Below are 15,964 nucleotides of genomic sequence, written 5' to 3'. Positions count from 1 at the left end.
GTTTGCTTAGATTATAAATGGCTTGTTATCCTCAACGATACAAACCTTTTTCCTATATTATTCCATTATTTTTTTCGCTCAAGCATTTTATACCTAAAGCATTTTTATAATTGATTGATCGCTCGCGGCTTTTACTTCATCAAAAGCATTACTATTCACTTATATATTTATCAACGGCTGTAGAAATTCATTGATTCGATTTCTTGTTAATTCGATAACCTTGAGTTTCATACTCAATTTGTATTATTATTGTTTACGCCGCCCTGTGCCCTTTTTCTTCAAATCCTTATTTCCTGCACTGGGAAATTCCATTTTGTATCCTTAAAAACCATTTGGAAGATATATCTATATTTTGCCTGTTTTATTTATTTGCTCCATCTTTACCTTTGTTGTTGTTTGTTTACCCTGGTTATATTGCATTAGTCTTCCCTCAATTGCATCCATCATGGGATTCTTCAACATCTTTCAAAAGATTTTTTGTTTTTTCATGAAAGTGTTTTGCTGCTTCCCAACCGAAAAAGACCGTACTGCTAATCGCATGGAAAGAGGAGAATTGAGTAAAAATAAAGCAATCGAAGCTCTACCAAAAATTTCATCTGAAAATCTAAAATATAACGATATTGAAAAATGGAAAAGACCGTCCACTCCCTTTAATACACGTTACCCTACTGTTGACTCAAAACTTTCAACCGTTTTGGATTCAGGCTCTTCTTCTTGTCCATCAGAGAATGACCTTTCAAGGTTTAGAATTAAGCCAAATCAAAAACTTCCTCGTCCTGCAATCCCTTTGTTAGCAAAGCCAAGCCGTGCTTATTGCTCAGACGAGCAGCACAGAAATGATATCGACGAAAAGAAGGCTTCATGTAAATCCGCACCCAATAAGCTTACGCATCAAAATCTGAACAATCTGAACATGGAATGGAAATGTTACCATCCTTCTATGAAAGACCCCTCAAAGTTTCAAGTTGAAATGGAGGACATTGATAAACCGTTCCCTATATCAGCTGGTTTCAACTCAAGTTATTCTTATGCAGATGACAATGAAGATGCTTTTCTTATTACTAACCTCCAAACGGCAGGAAAACTCCCAGATGAGAATTCCCCTAGCCCTTTCACAGATGATATGAGTCCGTTGTCAACAAGTGACTCTCTGTTATCTGCAAGTTCTGCGGGACCTTTTAATAAAGAAGTGGATACCGAACATAGGAAGGCGCTCTCTGATAAAACAAAGATATACAGTCTATTAGATGATACCGATCCTTCAAGTGTTGTCGACAATCTCAGTGACTATTCAGATTGTTTTGACGAATTCGGAATTCCCTTAAAAACCCAATTGGAGGATGCAAATTCACGCGCTAATTACTCTAAAATAAAAACTTCCTCTTGTTTCCCTCCTTTTCTGGGACATCACCAATCTCGCAGATGTAAGCCGAATGAATATCGAGTCAACAAAGCGCGCCTTCAGAATATCAAAAAAAATTGCACAGAAGTCGAGCCTATTGATTTTTTTACTGCGTTGCAGTTTCATAATGCGAGGACCGTAATTGCTCTCTATATAGAATGGCGTCTTAGATATTATGAAACGATGATAGTGAAGGGTGAAAAATCTTTAGAGAAACTAGAGTCTTTGAGGAGCATGCCTCATAACTTCTTATGGTTAGGAAAATTTGGAGATCCTGAGATCGAGCGGAAGCTAAACCAATATGATCGAAGATGTATTTCTAATTCTTTTATGTTTAGCATGATTCAAGGAGCTGATCGCCGCACAAAATCTGATTATACGAAACAAGTTAACATTCCTCAGCTGTTTAAAGAGTCTTTCCAAAGCATGGCGGTTGCGGCTTCTATTTCAACCGCCGAAGCAAAGTCCGATCGAGACATAAGGAATCAAATTTTAATTAGGAAGTATATTCCGAAGGGAGATTATGACTTCTTGTATGCAGCTCTGTATCACGCTGCTTATAAGCAAGAGTCAGGTCTGAAAGCTGTATCCATTCTGGATATTTTGCCTCAAGATGAACTGGACGATTGGTGGTACGTTAACTTAAAAATAACATCGCTTGTCACGCCGAAAATTTGTTTTAAGTACTTGGACGAAGTAGCTAAATCAGCCCGATACAAAGTTACACATGTTGAGAAGAAGTCACCAAAAGTGGTTCATCAGCCGGTTTTTTATAATATTTTAGCAAACAAACCAACAAGAGATTTGTTTGAAGCTCATGAGCTAATTACTATTGCGGAACTAATTTCCCTCGATGAGCCTAGCTTCCTTAATGGAGAAGACGAGGTGCAGTTTTACTTAAGCCAATTTCATGATTTATGCGCCAAAAAGAGAGAAGACTTTCGATTTTCTCCCGACAGCGTGTTTGAACAAGCATTTCGCAATAAACATATGGTGGGAGATCACTATGCTGCTTTACCAAGGCGTGGTGAACGCCTAGAAAAGCGTTCCGTCTACTATAGTAAGTACGCAAACCATAGAATTTTTATGACGAAGTCCTTGAAGAGGAATGGATCTATATATGAAGTCGTTTCCGATGGATTAGGACGAGTATTTTATGGTGCTGTTCTTGATTATGCTAATACACGCAACAACATACTTCTTCATTTAGGACTTGAACCTGTTCCATCACCGTCCGAGGAAGAAATCGAAGAGCACGAAAAGTCCTTAGAGCAGTTTCACAATGAACTCGCACCGAGTCATTCCGCGGAATATATATATGAAATGTGTGGTACGCATTCGCGAGCTGCTGAGCACCAGACGGAGGTATTAAAAAAGTCGTTCTTCTATTCTGCGGATGAATGGAAAGAACAAAATTTGCTAAAGCGAATCATCTCTCTTCGAATCTTAGAACCGACGACAAGTGTAACAAAATTTGAATACGAATTATTAAGAACGTTTTACCCCGACCGGCTGTTTCTGAACTATAGCAAATCGGGGAAAACTTTGACACCGATGCAATACCATAAGCAGGAACAGTGGAGAAGAGACTTATATCTTTCATGCTTACCAATGGTAGACGAGAACAGTGTTTTATTTCCTTACTGGCTTAAGTTATCATGCAGCGAACTATTCTTTGCTAACGAACATGCGGCCATGAACAGTCAAAAACCTGATAACATCAACTTTGACATATACGAACCCTTGCCAGAGACTTCTTTTATGGTAGCGGCTGAGTTACGCGTTCTTCGGAATATGCGACACAGAGACGTGGAGCGGATTCCATTTTTGGATAAATCTGAAATCCAAGCTTTGTACCAATTGCTACGTAAAATCAAGAAATACTATATTGTTACCGACATGTTGTGTATAATGAGGATGGATGACTTTACAACTTTGCTTCAAAGATATGAGTGTCTTTCTTGCTACAGATTTTTGCGTGCAGACTATGAGCGATTGCTCTACCATGGACATTATATTTACAACTTTTTTATGAAACATGTCGTTAATGTGCCTCCTAAAATAGTGTAAAAAGGTATTTACTGTTCTTTTTTCCCGCTAATATTCTATCAGCCAGCTCTTGTTTTTCGTACTATGACGGCCTTTCTTCTTCAGATTAAAGCAAGCTAAAACTTTTTGTTTCTATGGATTGCGGTTTGTTTCCTTTTACTCTTTTATCATTCGTTTTGATTTTTTCTTTATTTATTGTTTTTTGCCTAATGATGTCCTAACTAGATTAGAATCGTAGGAGATTATTCTCCTCCATAATGATTACATTCGTGATGCTGTAAAGAGCCCAGCAATACTTTGTAAAGAGACCGTTATCGTAGTGTAATACAGCTAACAGCTTTCCATCCATTTATATTGTAAAATCAATTTGTTTGTGCTACTGTTTACTAAGGTAATAATTATGTAACCCTTATTTGAAATAACGAGTAGTGCCAGAGTCCGCTAAACTGAACTAGTGCTTTGGCATCTTCTGTAAGTCCTGGTAACTACATTCATAACAAAAGTTACATTAGATAAAAATGGCTAGCGAATTATGGTAAGAAAATGTTTGATACTGTCTCTAACATTAGCCCTATATACTCTTCTTTTTTTGGCTTTGCAGGTACGGATTTTTGGAATTGCACTCATTGCTAGGTGTTTGTGCGTCAATGGTTTTTTCTTGCCTGGGGGCAGGCTACGGCACGGCTTTAGCCGGTAGAGGAATTGCAGCTGTAGGAGCTTTTCGACCTGAAATTGTTATGAAGGTGAGGACTTTCATAGTCGAACGATGATTAGTATGCTAACTGTTTGGATGTTTGTAGTCTTTGATTCCAGTCGTAATGAGCGGTATTATCGGTGTATGTGAAACTGTTTCAATCACGATTGATATATTCTAATGATCCTCTTGGTAGGTTTATGGTTTAGTGATGTCTGTCTTAATTGCTGGTGATATGTCTCCCGACAGTGAATACTCTCTGTTTAGGTAAGTACAATGGAAGAGAATGTGCACATTTGAAAAATTCATGCACTTATATATCTGTAATCCAAGTATTGTTGACTATGCATGTTGCTTCATAACCGATTTCTAACATTTTTAAGTGGATTTGTTCACCTTTCTGCCGGATTGGCCGTCGGTCTCACTGGAGTCGCTGCGGGCTATGCCATCGGTATTGTCGGCGACAAGGGTGTGCAAAGTTTTATGAGACAAGACCGAATCTTTGTTAGCATGGTTTTAATTTTAATTTTCGCAGAGGTTTTAGGGCTTTATGGCCTTATTGTCGGCTTAATTCTGCAAACGAAGGTCTCCAACGTCTGCTATTAAAGGTTCTGACCTTTCCCTTAAATGATTCTATCAAAAATTCATGTTCATTTGGTTTATTCAAGTCACCCGTTTAATTTTATTTTTCCCAACATTCTTGACTCACTTAAATAATGTATAGATTATTAATGTATAATGTTGATTAAAAAATCTAGCTGCTCTTCTTCAAGTTATGATTTCAAAATTCATTGATTTCCAAAGGATATTTGAATTACAAATTCACCTCTCATTATTGGGGCTGACCGTATCATTAACATACAAGACTTCATAACGCTGATTTACTTGAATGGAGTATTTGTTACTTAGCATACCGGTCTTGTACAATAGAAAAGTAAACGAATTTTAGCAATGATGGATTGCAAAAAGTATAAAAATAGAATGATGAGTCTAATGCTTTCCACGTTGCGTGGAAACAGCGGAGACTGGTATTGTTAATCTCTCTTCTAAGGTCTCAAACGTAGTAGGTGTAAGTTTCAAGATCGTGTGTAAAGGAACGTTCAAAAAAGGTAATTCTTCTAGAGAAAAATTGTGATAGTAACCATAAATGCAACGAAGGATAGCTTGATGACAGATGATGAAGACGTCTCCTTGTCGCTCTAATTCCATAATTATCGGTTCTAACCTTCGTACAACATCCATATAAGACTCTCCACCACGATAGCGATAGTGAAATTTATCATAGCTTCGCTTTCGAGCTTCATCGGGATACTTTTCTTCAATATAGTCATAGGTGAAGCCATCAAAAATACCTGCATCTAGCTCATCCAAAGCCTTCCACTCCAGCTTTTGATAGTCCAGATGACTGGCAGTTTGAATTGTACGCTTCATTGAGGATGTCCATACGGTTAAACCCTTCGACCCGACCACAAACTTTGAAACGTACTCAGGAAGTAAAGAAGCGTACTTTTCGCCCTGGGAGCTTAGTCCTGAGTTGCCTCCAATCCGACCTTGAACATTGAATTCGCTTTCGCCGTGTCTACTCAACCAGATGCTTCGTCGTTGGGTACGAAGGTTAGATAAATAATAGACAATCCTTGACTGCCAGTAATTCTTTATATTATGAATGTTAACTTCATTGCAAAAGTCGATGATTCTGACAAATGTACAGTCTTCTGCTTCGGACAGAGGAGTATAATCTTTTTGATAGCATTTGATTACTTCCCGGAGTTTGTCCTTGGCATTTTCGAGAGGCAAATGTTTATAGGAAGGAGAGTTCTTGCAAATATCGGTAATATTCTCCTCTATAAATTTCTGGTCTGTGCATACTATCTCAACAAACATAATCAATATACTTCGCTTTTCGGCAGCTTTGACAATGTTCTGGCGAAGCTCCAGATTGCATTCATTAAAATCCAGAATTGTTACATGTCCGCCCTCCTTGTAAAATGCTTCCAAGTCATTGAAAATCAAGTTCACCTTTGTCATCGAATACCTAGGAGGGATTATTTCCGAGCTCCCGTACTCAGTTTCTAGATACTTTTCTGAACTGTAAACCTCCGTCTTCACAGACATCCAACTCAAATAGCGTGAAAGCTTGCCAGCAGAAAATGTTTTACCTGAAGCCGGTAAGCCCAGGAAGCAAACACACAGTCCTATATATCCTTCAATATTTTCCATGATTTAATTATAATTACCCCAAACTCAATTAAACAACTTAATTCACGCAGTTAACGGTTCTTTAGGTTTCCAACTCTCAATAACAGAAATGAGGAGGATACTCCCTTCATGAACTCTCTAGTATAGAGCCTACAGTGTCGACACCATAGATGTCCTGAATTCTATCTTTATCAAATGTCGACTGAGCCTCTCGGGTGCTTATACTTTCTGGTCCAAAATACAAGCAATCCTGTCCCTATATTTTCCTAAGGCGAAAATAAGAAAGAAAACACCGAAATTGACCCAATGTTTTCAATTTTCCCAAATTGCTTGATATATGCAAAAGACAAGGTACGATGGTAGGAACACGTAAACAAATTCCTCAAATACTGTGTTTGCTTCTAATGACACAAACCTAAATTGCACAACCCAATGACGGTTATAAACAGGTATCGTGTTACCTACAAATAAGAAATGAGGTTGTCAAGTCCTCTCTAATAAACAGTCATTAGCAAAGTTATTTCTTTCATATTTCTGTTTGAGATAATTCAGGATTCCGTTATATCATAGTTTAACAGTACTGAAGATGTATAATAGAATCATAATGGATACAACAGCTAAATTGGCATGCTCTGCCAATGGTTACTAAAAATATGTATGATTTATGTAACACTTCATCATAAAATTCTATTTACTGTATTTTATTATTTTTATGCGGTGTCAAAAAACCAAAAGCTTATTTGGTTATACTTAACGGGGAGTACCAGAAAGTTCATATCATAGAAGAAACGGATGTGAATTTGTAGTTTCATTCATTAGTCATGTTCATGAGAATGTTAATCAATGCAATCTAAGATCAAAAAGCGAAGATATATGTTAATGGGAGGGTACCTTAGGTCCACGTGATCTTGGAAATACGCGCAAGTTTTTTCGGGTTATCTAGACTAGTTGAGAATAACTATACCATTAGCCTATACCTTTTTCTTGAAAGAACCAAAACGAAGAAAACGAAAAACTTTTGTAGACCAGGATCTCAACAAGTGACGAATTGAGAACCATCCTGTACTAGCGTATTTTGGAGGCAACAACCGAGGCCAATTTATATAGCTTTTTCTATGTAGTATTACATAAAGAAAAGAAAAAAGAGCTGGTATGCCCAATGACAATTGAAATAGCAAAGAACCTGTACCCATGAGTCCTTGCATTATCAACCATATGATGGATACGACTGAATAAGTGGGTGGAATGTAATGGGCCCACGAAGTTCGATGAAACATTATAGAGGAAGAAAAAGAAGTAATTGGGCGAAAAGCACCAAGACCCAAGTCAAAGCTGTCTTGAAGAACACCATCGCAGAAATTATTATATACATATCGCTTTAAACAGTTGGTAAAATCCTTATACATTCCCTTAGTCGTTCTTTTCCCATTACGAGTTACATCTCCTTTCAATGCAGGTGTACCCGTGTACAAATGGCTGATGTAGTCACCTGTGCTAGCCCAAACATTTCGAAACCCTTGAACAAATTCCTGAAAATCTTCAATCGTCTCAGAATACGAAAGGATTCCTACTGTCTGCAATTGCAAATTTAAAATTAAGAGGGATACTTCTGTTTGCACGACATTTGTACGATCCAAGCAATCCATACAATTTGCGCGTATTATTTTTTGCTGCTGAGAAACAACTCGAGAACCGTACTCAGAATAAAAGCTCCCTTGTGATAAGGCACTTTTCAAACTAGCAAGTAATAAAGGAATGTCTTTGCTTCCTTGAGAATGATAATCAAACTCATAGTATTTTACTGGCTTTGGAGATTCCGTACAAATCTTTTTAAAGTTCTTTTGTAGCATCGCTTCACGACCTTTATGATCTAATAAACTGACAACAAGAATCTCACTTTGATAATCGGAGGCTAAATCTTGGAAATGCCGTTCAAAGGCTGCTTCACTATATGTAGTAGGTTGAACCACCAGCCGAGGTAAGTATCTTAAATCATTAATTTCAGCCCAAAACATCGGTATACTGCCTCTGATCTGAGTATACGAAAGAAGAATCCGTTCGTCCGGCACTAGGGTAGAATCGATCAATAAAACCTGCTCTGTCTCATTAAAGTTTGCAACTTTTCCATTCTGATCAACTCCTCTAGAAAAGTATCTAGTTCCTGAATGATCTGTTGCATGTCGAGTTATGATATGGAGTTGAACATGATGCGTCTTAACAAACAAATTGGTAGAAGATATATTTCCTTGGATCACAGGCTGGATATACTCTAAAAACTGGGTATTATTCATTGCCAAAGATAGTAGCTCTTCATTGGTGTACTTATTCCAGAAAAAGCGAAAGTTCGGTTTCAGCTTTCTGTTACAACCTGAAGAAACGTTACGAGAACGCTGTAAAGAATTTGTGAGATCCATTGAAGGACTAAACAGAATTTGCCCATGGTAAAGATGTCGCTTCAAGAGATACAAATAATACCGTTCTTCTTCGTCCTGCACTGTTTGAGGTTCTAAAGGAGCTGAGATAGTTTTAGTAATCGGAAGAATAGCAAAACTTTTTGCACGGAATACATTGTTCCCCAAGAAAGTGTTATTATGTTCACATTTAGTAATTAAGATAATGTATTTAAACAACTTGAGGCGAATGATTCCGTACAGTTGAATATTGCTAAGCTGAGGGGGTATTTCAAGCAATTCCTCTAATTGACTTAAATCGAGAGCGCCACTTGATCTGTCAATGCGAAGGCATTGGGCTTTTTTCAAAGAACTAATATATATCGCTTCTGGGAGAATTCGTACATCCTGATTCATGATTTTCTCTAGCTCAGCTAGCAGAAAACTCTGTGCTCAAATGAGAAGCTCCTATAATTATACTTACTATTTTCGTTTCCTTAAAAAATGAAATGAATAACCAATACTTATATAGGAACAACTCATCAAACGATTTTTTTGAAGAGATGAAGAGACTAAATCATGAAGTAAGTGACAATGTAACTTTAATAAGTATCAAGTAAATAATATCGCGCTTTTGTATAAACATCGATGTAAACAAAGCATAACTATTCATGACCTATAAGAATAATCTTTAGTATTTCTTCTTGTTTGAATATCTAGTGTTTCTGAAGTTACCATTCTTATTTGGACAGCCAGCAGTTTGTTTACTAATAATTTGAAAGTTAAAAGAATAGAGGGTAATGAAAAAAGAAATAAAAAAAAAACAACTTCAGTATGTTACTAAGGTCAATTGGTTTCATTATGAATACACGAATCATACCTTATTTTTATTAGCTATATTATTCACAAAAACAGCATCTAATTCACTAAGGTTGGTAACTAAAAAATTCAATAAACCGTTCATAATGTATATATACACTTCCAACATTTGAGTTATTATTACTATTTATCATTATTAAGAAGAAAAAACAAAAAAAAATTCCTGGATCATCGATACCAATGAATAACTAAAGAAAGAAACGCAAGTTAAATTGGAGAATTAATGTGAACACGTTATTAAAACTGTAAAATCCAATGAAATAGATAGACGATAAAAAAGGATGCAATGACTTAACCAAAGATATATAACTTAACCAATACAGAGCGTTAGAATCGTAAAACGCTAAAAGCTGTTTCAATGCCATCATGACGTCTAGCTTCAGTTTACGCTGCGACGGCATGAGACTGAGGAGGATAAGAACCTTGCTCATGTCCAGGTTGGGATTCAACATCAAGATCGTCCTCTTCGCCTACTTCGAAGTTATCAACATATTGGGTGTCTTGAAGAACATTAGGCTGAAATTCTTCACCCTGTGGACGCTCATAGCTTCTTCCAGTGTAAGTATGAGTTGTACCAGTCACATAACCAGGTTCATTGTTCTGCTGACGATTTCCACGATCTGCACCTTCGTTGTATCGAGTGTAGTTTCTTTGGTATTCTGGCTGGTAATGGCTCTGGATTGGAAGTCCATCAATGTCGGTCAAAGGTTCAGAAGGAACAAAAGGAGACTGCCAGTTAGAAACCTCTTTCTCAGCTTCTAAAACATAATCTTTGGTGATGTCGTATCCATCATATATAGGACGAGGTTCACCAGGCGTAATTGGGGTGTCATCAAGGAGGTCAAGTATCTTCTTAGCATAGCCACATAGAACAGCAATCTTTTCGGAATGTTCAAGAAGAGTACTAATGTTGATGTTCATAGCAAGCTTAAAGTTTTCGCGAGTGATGTTTGTAAGCTGAGCATCGGCAACCAAGCAAGCAGCCTCTTCACGAACCAATTCTTGTTCCATTGAAATGAGTTTGGGAGAGTCGGGTTCGCGTTGTCTCATCTCATAGATAGCATTCAGAAGCTTTTCTTTCCTCTGACGCGCAGGTTGAACATTCGCTTCAATATTACGAATAGTCTTCAAAGAAACACGATATTGATCGTGCTTGTCAATCATATGATCTTCTTGTTCGCCAATTTGGTAAAGGAGAACACCGATCTTATCACTTATATCGCTAATATCATCATCACAGTCCTCACCCCAATAGGACAATTGGTTGGCACAAGCTTTGCGCTCATCAGCAAGGACCTCGTAAGTCCTAAGCATGCCTTTCTCCATCTTAACGAGAGCAGCAAGACGCTTAGCCATTTCAGGAGTAAACATTCCTACATGATTGGTGCGTACTTGTGTACCCATGCGTGGGATTTTGAAATTTCTCTTCGTCGTGGAGCGGGGAACTTCCTGACGGCGATGAGACGTAGGTGGAGCTCGAAGAGTATGAATCGAGTAAGAGCGAGAGGAGTTCATCTTAAAAATGATTGATCACTTAAGCGCTAACCGATTCAAATGAAATGCTCACTTGCAATGTTGAAAGTTAAATAAAGTTCACTTCGTTCTAGTGAAACACTGACTTCTTTTATAGTCAACAACCGCGTTCTTTTGAAAAGAAGATGAAAATAGACGATGGCCGGTTGGCTTTTGGGTGATCCTTGGGATCTTTTAATTACTTAAAGGCTTCCCAGACGTCATAATTTCAACACTTAATTAATTTCGAAAATGTGCTGTCATCTTTCGGTGAGTCAGTTCGTGCTTTAATCACTGGCAATGAGAACTAATAATTCGCCTTAATTCATTATCTTCCAGCTTCTAGTTACAAATCCTTTATTCATTATTTCATAAACATGACAATCCGTGATTTTTCCTGTATAAAGATATTACAAGATGATGAAATCAGAGCTGTGTAAACAATGATTAGAACATTTCGACAGGTTTTGTCAAGATCAAAACATATCATGAGTCAGAATTTAATATAATATAACATTTTAAAATATTATAACAGCGTAAAGGCTGGATTAACATTACTGCGCATTGTGAAGACATTTAATCATCATAAGTCTGTCTCCATCAAGCTACGTTTTCTGCGCTGTGAGCTGTTTATTGGTAAGCTCCGACAATCCATTAACCCATTTTCTGTAACTTGAAATACAAGTTCAGAGTCGATGGAGATGCCTGGCAGTTGTTTTGCCATGTAAGCGTAACGTAGTGATTGATAACTGAGATTCGATTCAGAATTGTCAACGAACTTATCATTTTCCGTAGGATGCCGGCAATACAAAACTAAGCGCGAAGAGACCTTGTCAAGCCAATTGTTGCTAAGAAACGGGATAAGCTTTGCACCCATTCCAGTCACCACTTTCGAGGTCATTTGAGTAGTAACAAGTATAGCTATTTGATATGTAGCTGCAATTCTACTCAAAATAGAACTGATTTCTCCAACAACACGTTTTCGTTTGTTTAGATTCGTTTGAGAATTGGGAAAAGGCTCATCCAGCTCTTTGGAAGCAACTTCTTTTTCGATGCCGGAATTCATATTTTCTTTTCCTAAGGAATCCATCGAGGTTTTACGTGAGCTGGTGTTTCGGCGTTGCCTCAAATATGCATAGTCATCTGGACACGTAGGAAAGGCCAATTGAATTGGCATAGACAAGTTATCAATAATGATTAAACCGACATCATCCAGATTCGAATCATCGTCAAAACTTTTCAAATATACCAGTAAATTTGCCAAATAAGGCGCATAATAAACATCTAAGAGCTGCAAGTATTCGTCCAACGTGCTACTTAAATTATCTTCCTCCTGAGATGATGGGACTTGACTTTGTAACAAAGCCCTTAACCTAGATAGAGGGATCGGATGACACGTTTCTATCCAAAGGACTCTGGTTCCTGAAAGCAGTGCATTTGCTGTGAGAGCTAAAGAAAGGCTCGTCTTACCCATTCCGGGAGCACCGCAAATTTCAGAAACAAATCCTCGCTTCAATCCGGTGCCACCAAATGCTTCATTTAGAAACTTCGAATTAAAGCTAAAACCGGGCGCGGAAAATGCTTCGTACGCGCGAATCGCTGGTTGCGTACTTAGACGGTCTGATCTTACATTAGCATTTTATTTTAAAGAAGAGAACGTAAATGAATAGAAAAGCGTTCACAAACTTTTTTCCACAGTTCACGTACGTTGACTAGATATCATTCATAGGAAAACAAAGCAATCGATGAAAAAGGATACTTGGTAGAAAAGAGACTACGCGACAAGATCACTACGTGAAGAGTTGATTGTACAAAATTCGTGAACCTTTTAATTTAAACCAATAAAACAGTTCTTTCAAAGCTGTATTTTTGCTGAAGAAATCGTTACGCGACGTGCTGTTTAGGTGAGATGAGCTCGTATCCATTCAACACTAATTTAACCCGACTTGCTTTGTTTTTCCATCGCAAGAATGTTTGAAAAAGTGTAACAACATCCTTCGTCTTTTATTCCTGCTTTGTGAGACTTTTCCTACTTGAGTTTCTATGCAAAGACGCATATACATTTTTTCCACCCTACGACTATGGCTTGAATTCAACATTTTTCAATTTTCAATTTTTCAAACAAATGAATTTTATATTTTAGATATTTTTGTTATTGTTATCTACATTCTGTACTACACCTACGCCCGGTGTAGTGAATCACTACCAAGACCAATCCATTCTCCCTCAACCCAGTATAAAATACCATATTTAATAACGTTTGGTATGATTTTTGTAAACTAAAGGTTATTACGAATACTATTTCTAAAAGGAAAAATGAACAATGCCTTTTCACCTAAAACTACAACTGCATTCTTTGAGGCAATAAAAAATGAAGAACATAATCGCCGTCGGCGCGTGCCGAATGAACGAAGACGTCGTATTGGAGTAGCCTGTTTAAACTGTAAAACGAAAAAAATTCGTTGTGAAGGCGGCAACCCTTGCAAAGCATGCGCTTTAAACGACTTGCAATGTGTATATCCAATGCGGGAGGAAAGAGGCGCCGAAATGAAACGAGAATATTTTATGAACCTTTCGAAGAGGTATCAGTGTCTTGAATACATAATAGAGCGGCTTTGTGGCACAAAGATCTCCCAGTATTCAACGGACTCATTAGTGGATTTGTCCACTTCTCTTAGTAAACGACCAGATCCGGTCCTTCCAAATGAAATTTTCTCAAACGTTACTGCGACATCTCCTTTCTCCATCCATTATGATTTTTTGCATCCCCCTGCCGCCACGCCTGATATCAATAACCTACAATACAATACGGAACCTATCTTGTATCCAGAAAGTCGACAACGGAATGATAACAACACCAATCATTATCAAGAAGAATATGACAACACTGCATCAAACGGTGATTCTAACGATCAGAATGTCGACGAGATTATGAGACTCATTGGAAAAATAAAAGTAGAAAACGGAGAGTCTCGTTACATTGGTGCTTCGGCTGGTGAAGCTTTTGTTGATTCTGTTCAAAGCGAAATACTCGCTGATCCCTCCTTTTCTGACTTGAGCACTTATTCACATTCGCACCCTGTTTATTCTCCTAATGAGCATGATGTAAGTGCAGTTAATCAAGGCCTAAATCTTTTACCTCCCTCTGAAGTTGCTGATTTCCTAATAAAAACATTTTATCGCCATGTTCAAGCAAACTTCTTCTTCTATCATGAAACACTTTTACGCTACCGACTGAATATCATTATGAATTATCAAAATCCTTCAGTTGATCCTGGTTTTCTTTGTTTAGTCATGATGATCTTTGCTTTGGGAAGTCAATTCGCTCACCTTGAGGTCCAATCTGCAAGCACCTTACTCGACAATCCTGGAAAACAGTTTTTTGATACTGCTCGCCTTTTGCTTCCTCAAGTTATCCTGCAATGTAAACCTAGCCTTGTGCAGGTTTCTTTATTAATGGGCTTATACCTTCAGTCAACACTTTCTCAAAAGAGCTCCTATACTTATTTTGGTCTTGCTCTTACCGCTGCCGTCGCCAACGGTTTACATCGTAGTTGTGAAAATCCCGATATCGACCCTAAAACAAAAGAACTCCGCAATCGTTTATGGTGGTCTGTATATACAATGGACCGTTTAATAAGCATTGCCACTGGGAGGCCTCTTTCAATTGCGGATAGCGAATGTGATGCTGCTTTACCTACTGTTGTCCCAGAGCTCGAAATTGAAGGTTCGGCTTCAAACGTTCATAATATTATATCCATGTCAAAAATTGCTCAAATCATGGGAAAGACTATGGAACAGCTATATGGAACTGTAAATTACAAAAAGAATCCGATAACTATTATTGAATCTTTACGAGCCGATCTAAACGATTGGAAGCAATCTTTACCTTCTTTCCAGATCCTTGAAAATTTGGATCCAAAAGACCCTTTATTCCGTGCTAACGTTCATCTTCACATGACGTATGATCAAGCAATAATTATTATGTCTCGTCCTGTATTGTTGCATAAAATGAAAAATGCAAAGAACTCACCCAGAGTGAATCGTATCAACGAGGATTGCATTCTTGCAGCTCGACATTTAATTTCTCTTGTACATTTACTTCAACAGCATTCTCAGCTATCTTGCTATTCCTTTTTTGATTATAATTATACGTTTTCGAGTGCTCTCGTTGTTTTATTACATTGTGTAACTGAGCCTTGCCAAGAAGACGACATTGCTATGGAATACGCATACGCAGCTCTCGATTACATGGCAGAGGGCAATGATCCAGCAAAGAATTGTGCTAGAATTATACGTTTATTCGACACGCACTTGAAAGGCATACGCTCAGCAGGAAATAATAATTCTAGTCAATCAGGATTTATGGCTTGGCAACGCTGGATAGCCGAAGTTGCTTCTAAAAACAATAAAGCCAACCAAGCGAATTTTGTTGGTAATTATACACCCAGTGTATCAACAGGTCGTTCCAGTGCGTCTTTGACCCCTGGGCCGACTCCCATGCCCTCAGACATGAGTTGGTTTTCTCTTCCCGATGATAATTCTTTTTCATTGGATGCTAATGACTTGGATGAATATATTCAAAAAGTTGGGGCTGCATGGGATGCGAACAAAACTACGCCTGATCTCGCCAATGACTCTTCATTGTTAAGCTGGGCCAATGCCGATCAAGGAATGGATATTGAGGGTAGCTGGCTGGGAAATATGCATCCTTCTTGGTTGGATTATGTCTGTCCTTAATTCTCGTTCTTTTTATTTTGGTTGTGATGTGTTTTGATTAATGTTTTTTTATATTGTAATATCTATTCTCATTCATTTTCGGTAATATATATATAAGCC

The 15,964-nt window shown here is 37.8% G+C and overlaps 7 protein-coding genes across 7 annotated transcripts; 3 read left to right on the top strand and 4 right to left on the bottom strand.

Moving 5' to 3' along the window:
• The first annotated feature begins 437 nt into the window (after positions 1 to 437).
• Positions 438 to 3,742, top strand: SPOG_00151 (sporulation protein Spo3). The gene has a single exon (XM_013167658.1). The coding sequence runs from the start codon at positions 446 to 448 to the stop codon at positions 3,470 to 3,472; it is 3,027 nt and encodes a 1,008-aa protein (XP_013023112.1). The 5' UTR covers positions 438 to 445; the 3' UTR covers positions 3,473 to 3,742.
• A 203-nt stretch (positions 3,743 to 3,945) lies between these two features.
• Positions 3,946 to 5,080, top strand: SPOG_00150 (V-type ATPase V0 proteolipid subunit). Its single transcript, XM_013167657.1, has 6 exons — positions 3,946 to 3,986; positions 4,021 to 4,052; positions 4,085 to 4,194; positions 4,252 to 4,287; positions 4,342 to 4,412; positions 4,529 to 5,080. Exons 1-6 carry the CDS (start codon positions 3,970 to 3,972, stop codon positions 4,749 to 4,751), a joined length of 489 nt encoding a protein of 162 aa, XP_013023111.1. The 5' UTR covers positions 3,946 to 3,969; the 3' UTR covers positions 4,752 to 5,080.
• On the bottom strand, positions 4,794 to 6,754 carry SPOG_00149 (fructose-2,6-bisphosphate 2-phosphatase activity). Its single transcript, XM_013167656.1, has one exon. The coding sequence runs from the start codon at positions 6,363 to 6,365 to the stop codon at positions 5,136 to 5,138; it is 1,230 nt and encodes a 409-aa protein (XP_013023110.1). The 5' UTR covers positions 6,366 to 6,754; the 3' UTR covers positions 4,794 to 5,135.
• Positions 6,755 to 7,220: 466 nt separating this feature from the next.
• Positions 7,221 to 9,151, bottom strand: SPOG_00148 (inositol polyphosphate phosphatase; the record flags this gene model as incomplete). The annotated part of the gene is made up of 2 exons (XM_013167655.1): positions 7,221 to 7,283; positions 7,322 to 9,151. 2 exons carry the CDS (start codon positions 9,149 to 9,151, stop codon positions 7,221 to 7,223), a joined length of 1,893 nt encoding a protein of 630 aa, XP_013023109.1.
• Positions 9,152 to 9,627: 476 nt separating this feature from the next.
• On the bottom strand, positions 9,628 to 11,296 carry SPOG_00147 (protein kinase inhibitor). Its single transcript, XM_013167654.1, has one exon. The coding sequence runs from the start codon at positions 11,126 to 11,128 to the stop codon at positions 9,998 to 10,000; it is 1,131 nt and encodes a 376-aa protein (XP_013023108.1). The 5' UTR covers positions 11,129 to 11,296; the 3' UTR covers positions 9,628 to 9,997.
• Positions 11,226 to 13,180, bottom strand: SPOG_00146 (RecA family ATPase Rhp55). Its single transcript, XM_013167653.1, has 2 exons — positions 12,833 to 13,180; positions 11,226 to 12,745 (listed from the first exon to the last, which is right to left on the bottom strand). The coding sequence occupies exons 1-2, from the start codon at positions 12,846 to 12,848 to the stop codon at positions 11,709 to 11,711; spliced, it is 1,053 nt and encodes a 350-aa protein (XP_013023107.1). The 5' UTR covers positions 12,849 to 13,180; the 3' UTR covers positions 11,226 to 11,708.
• Positions 13,181 to 13,441: 261 nt separating this feature from the next.
• On the top strand, positions 13,442 to 15,865 carry SPOG_00145 (transcription factor; the record flags this gene model as incomplete). The annotated part of the gene is made up of 2 exons (XM_013167652.1): positions 13,442 to 13,639; positions 13,715 to 15,865. The coding sequence occupies 2 exons, from the start codon at positions 13,442 to 13,444 to the stop codon at positions 15,863 to 15,865; spliced, it is 2,349 nt and encodes a 782-aa protein (XP_013023106.1).
• Positions 15,866 to 15,964: the final 99 nt, after the last annotated feature.

Source organism: Schizosaccharomyces cryophilus (assembly GCF_000004155.1).
Source record: "Schizosaccharomyces cryophilus OY26 unplaced genomic scaffold supercont4.3, whole genome shotgun sequence".
Lineage (NCBI taxonomy): Eukaryota > Fungi > Ascomycota > Schizosaccharomycetes > Schizosaccharomycetales > Schizosaccharomycetaceae > Schizosaccharomyces > Schizosaccharomyces cryophilus.
Note: the sequence above shows the minus strand (reverse complement) of the source record. Positions and strands in the feature narration are given on the sequence as shown.

Coding starts and splice junctions, on each gene's coding strand:
- SPOG_00151 (XM_013167658.1), top strand. CDS start 446: ATGGGATTCTTCAACATCTTTCAAAAGATTTTTTGTTTTTTCATGAAA.
- SPOG_00150 (XM_013167657.1), top strand. Junction 4,053..4,084: donor TTCTTTTTTTGGCTTTGCAG/GTACGGATTTTT, acceptor ACTCATTGCTAG/GTGTTTGTGCGTCAATGGTT. Junction 4,413..4,528: donor AGTGAATACTCTCTGTTTAG/GTAAGTACAATG, acceptor AACATTTTTAAG/TGGATTTGTTCACCTTTCTG.
- SPOG_00149 (XM_013167656.1), bottom strand. CDS start 6,365: ATGGAAAATATTGAAGGATATATAGGACTGTGTGTTTGCTTCCTGGGC.
- SPOG_00147 (XM_013167654.1), bottom strand. CDS start 11,128: ATGAACTCCTCTCGCTCTTACTCGATTCATACTCTTCGAGCTCCACCT.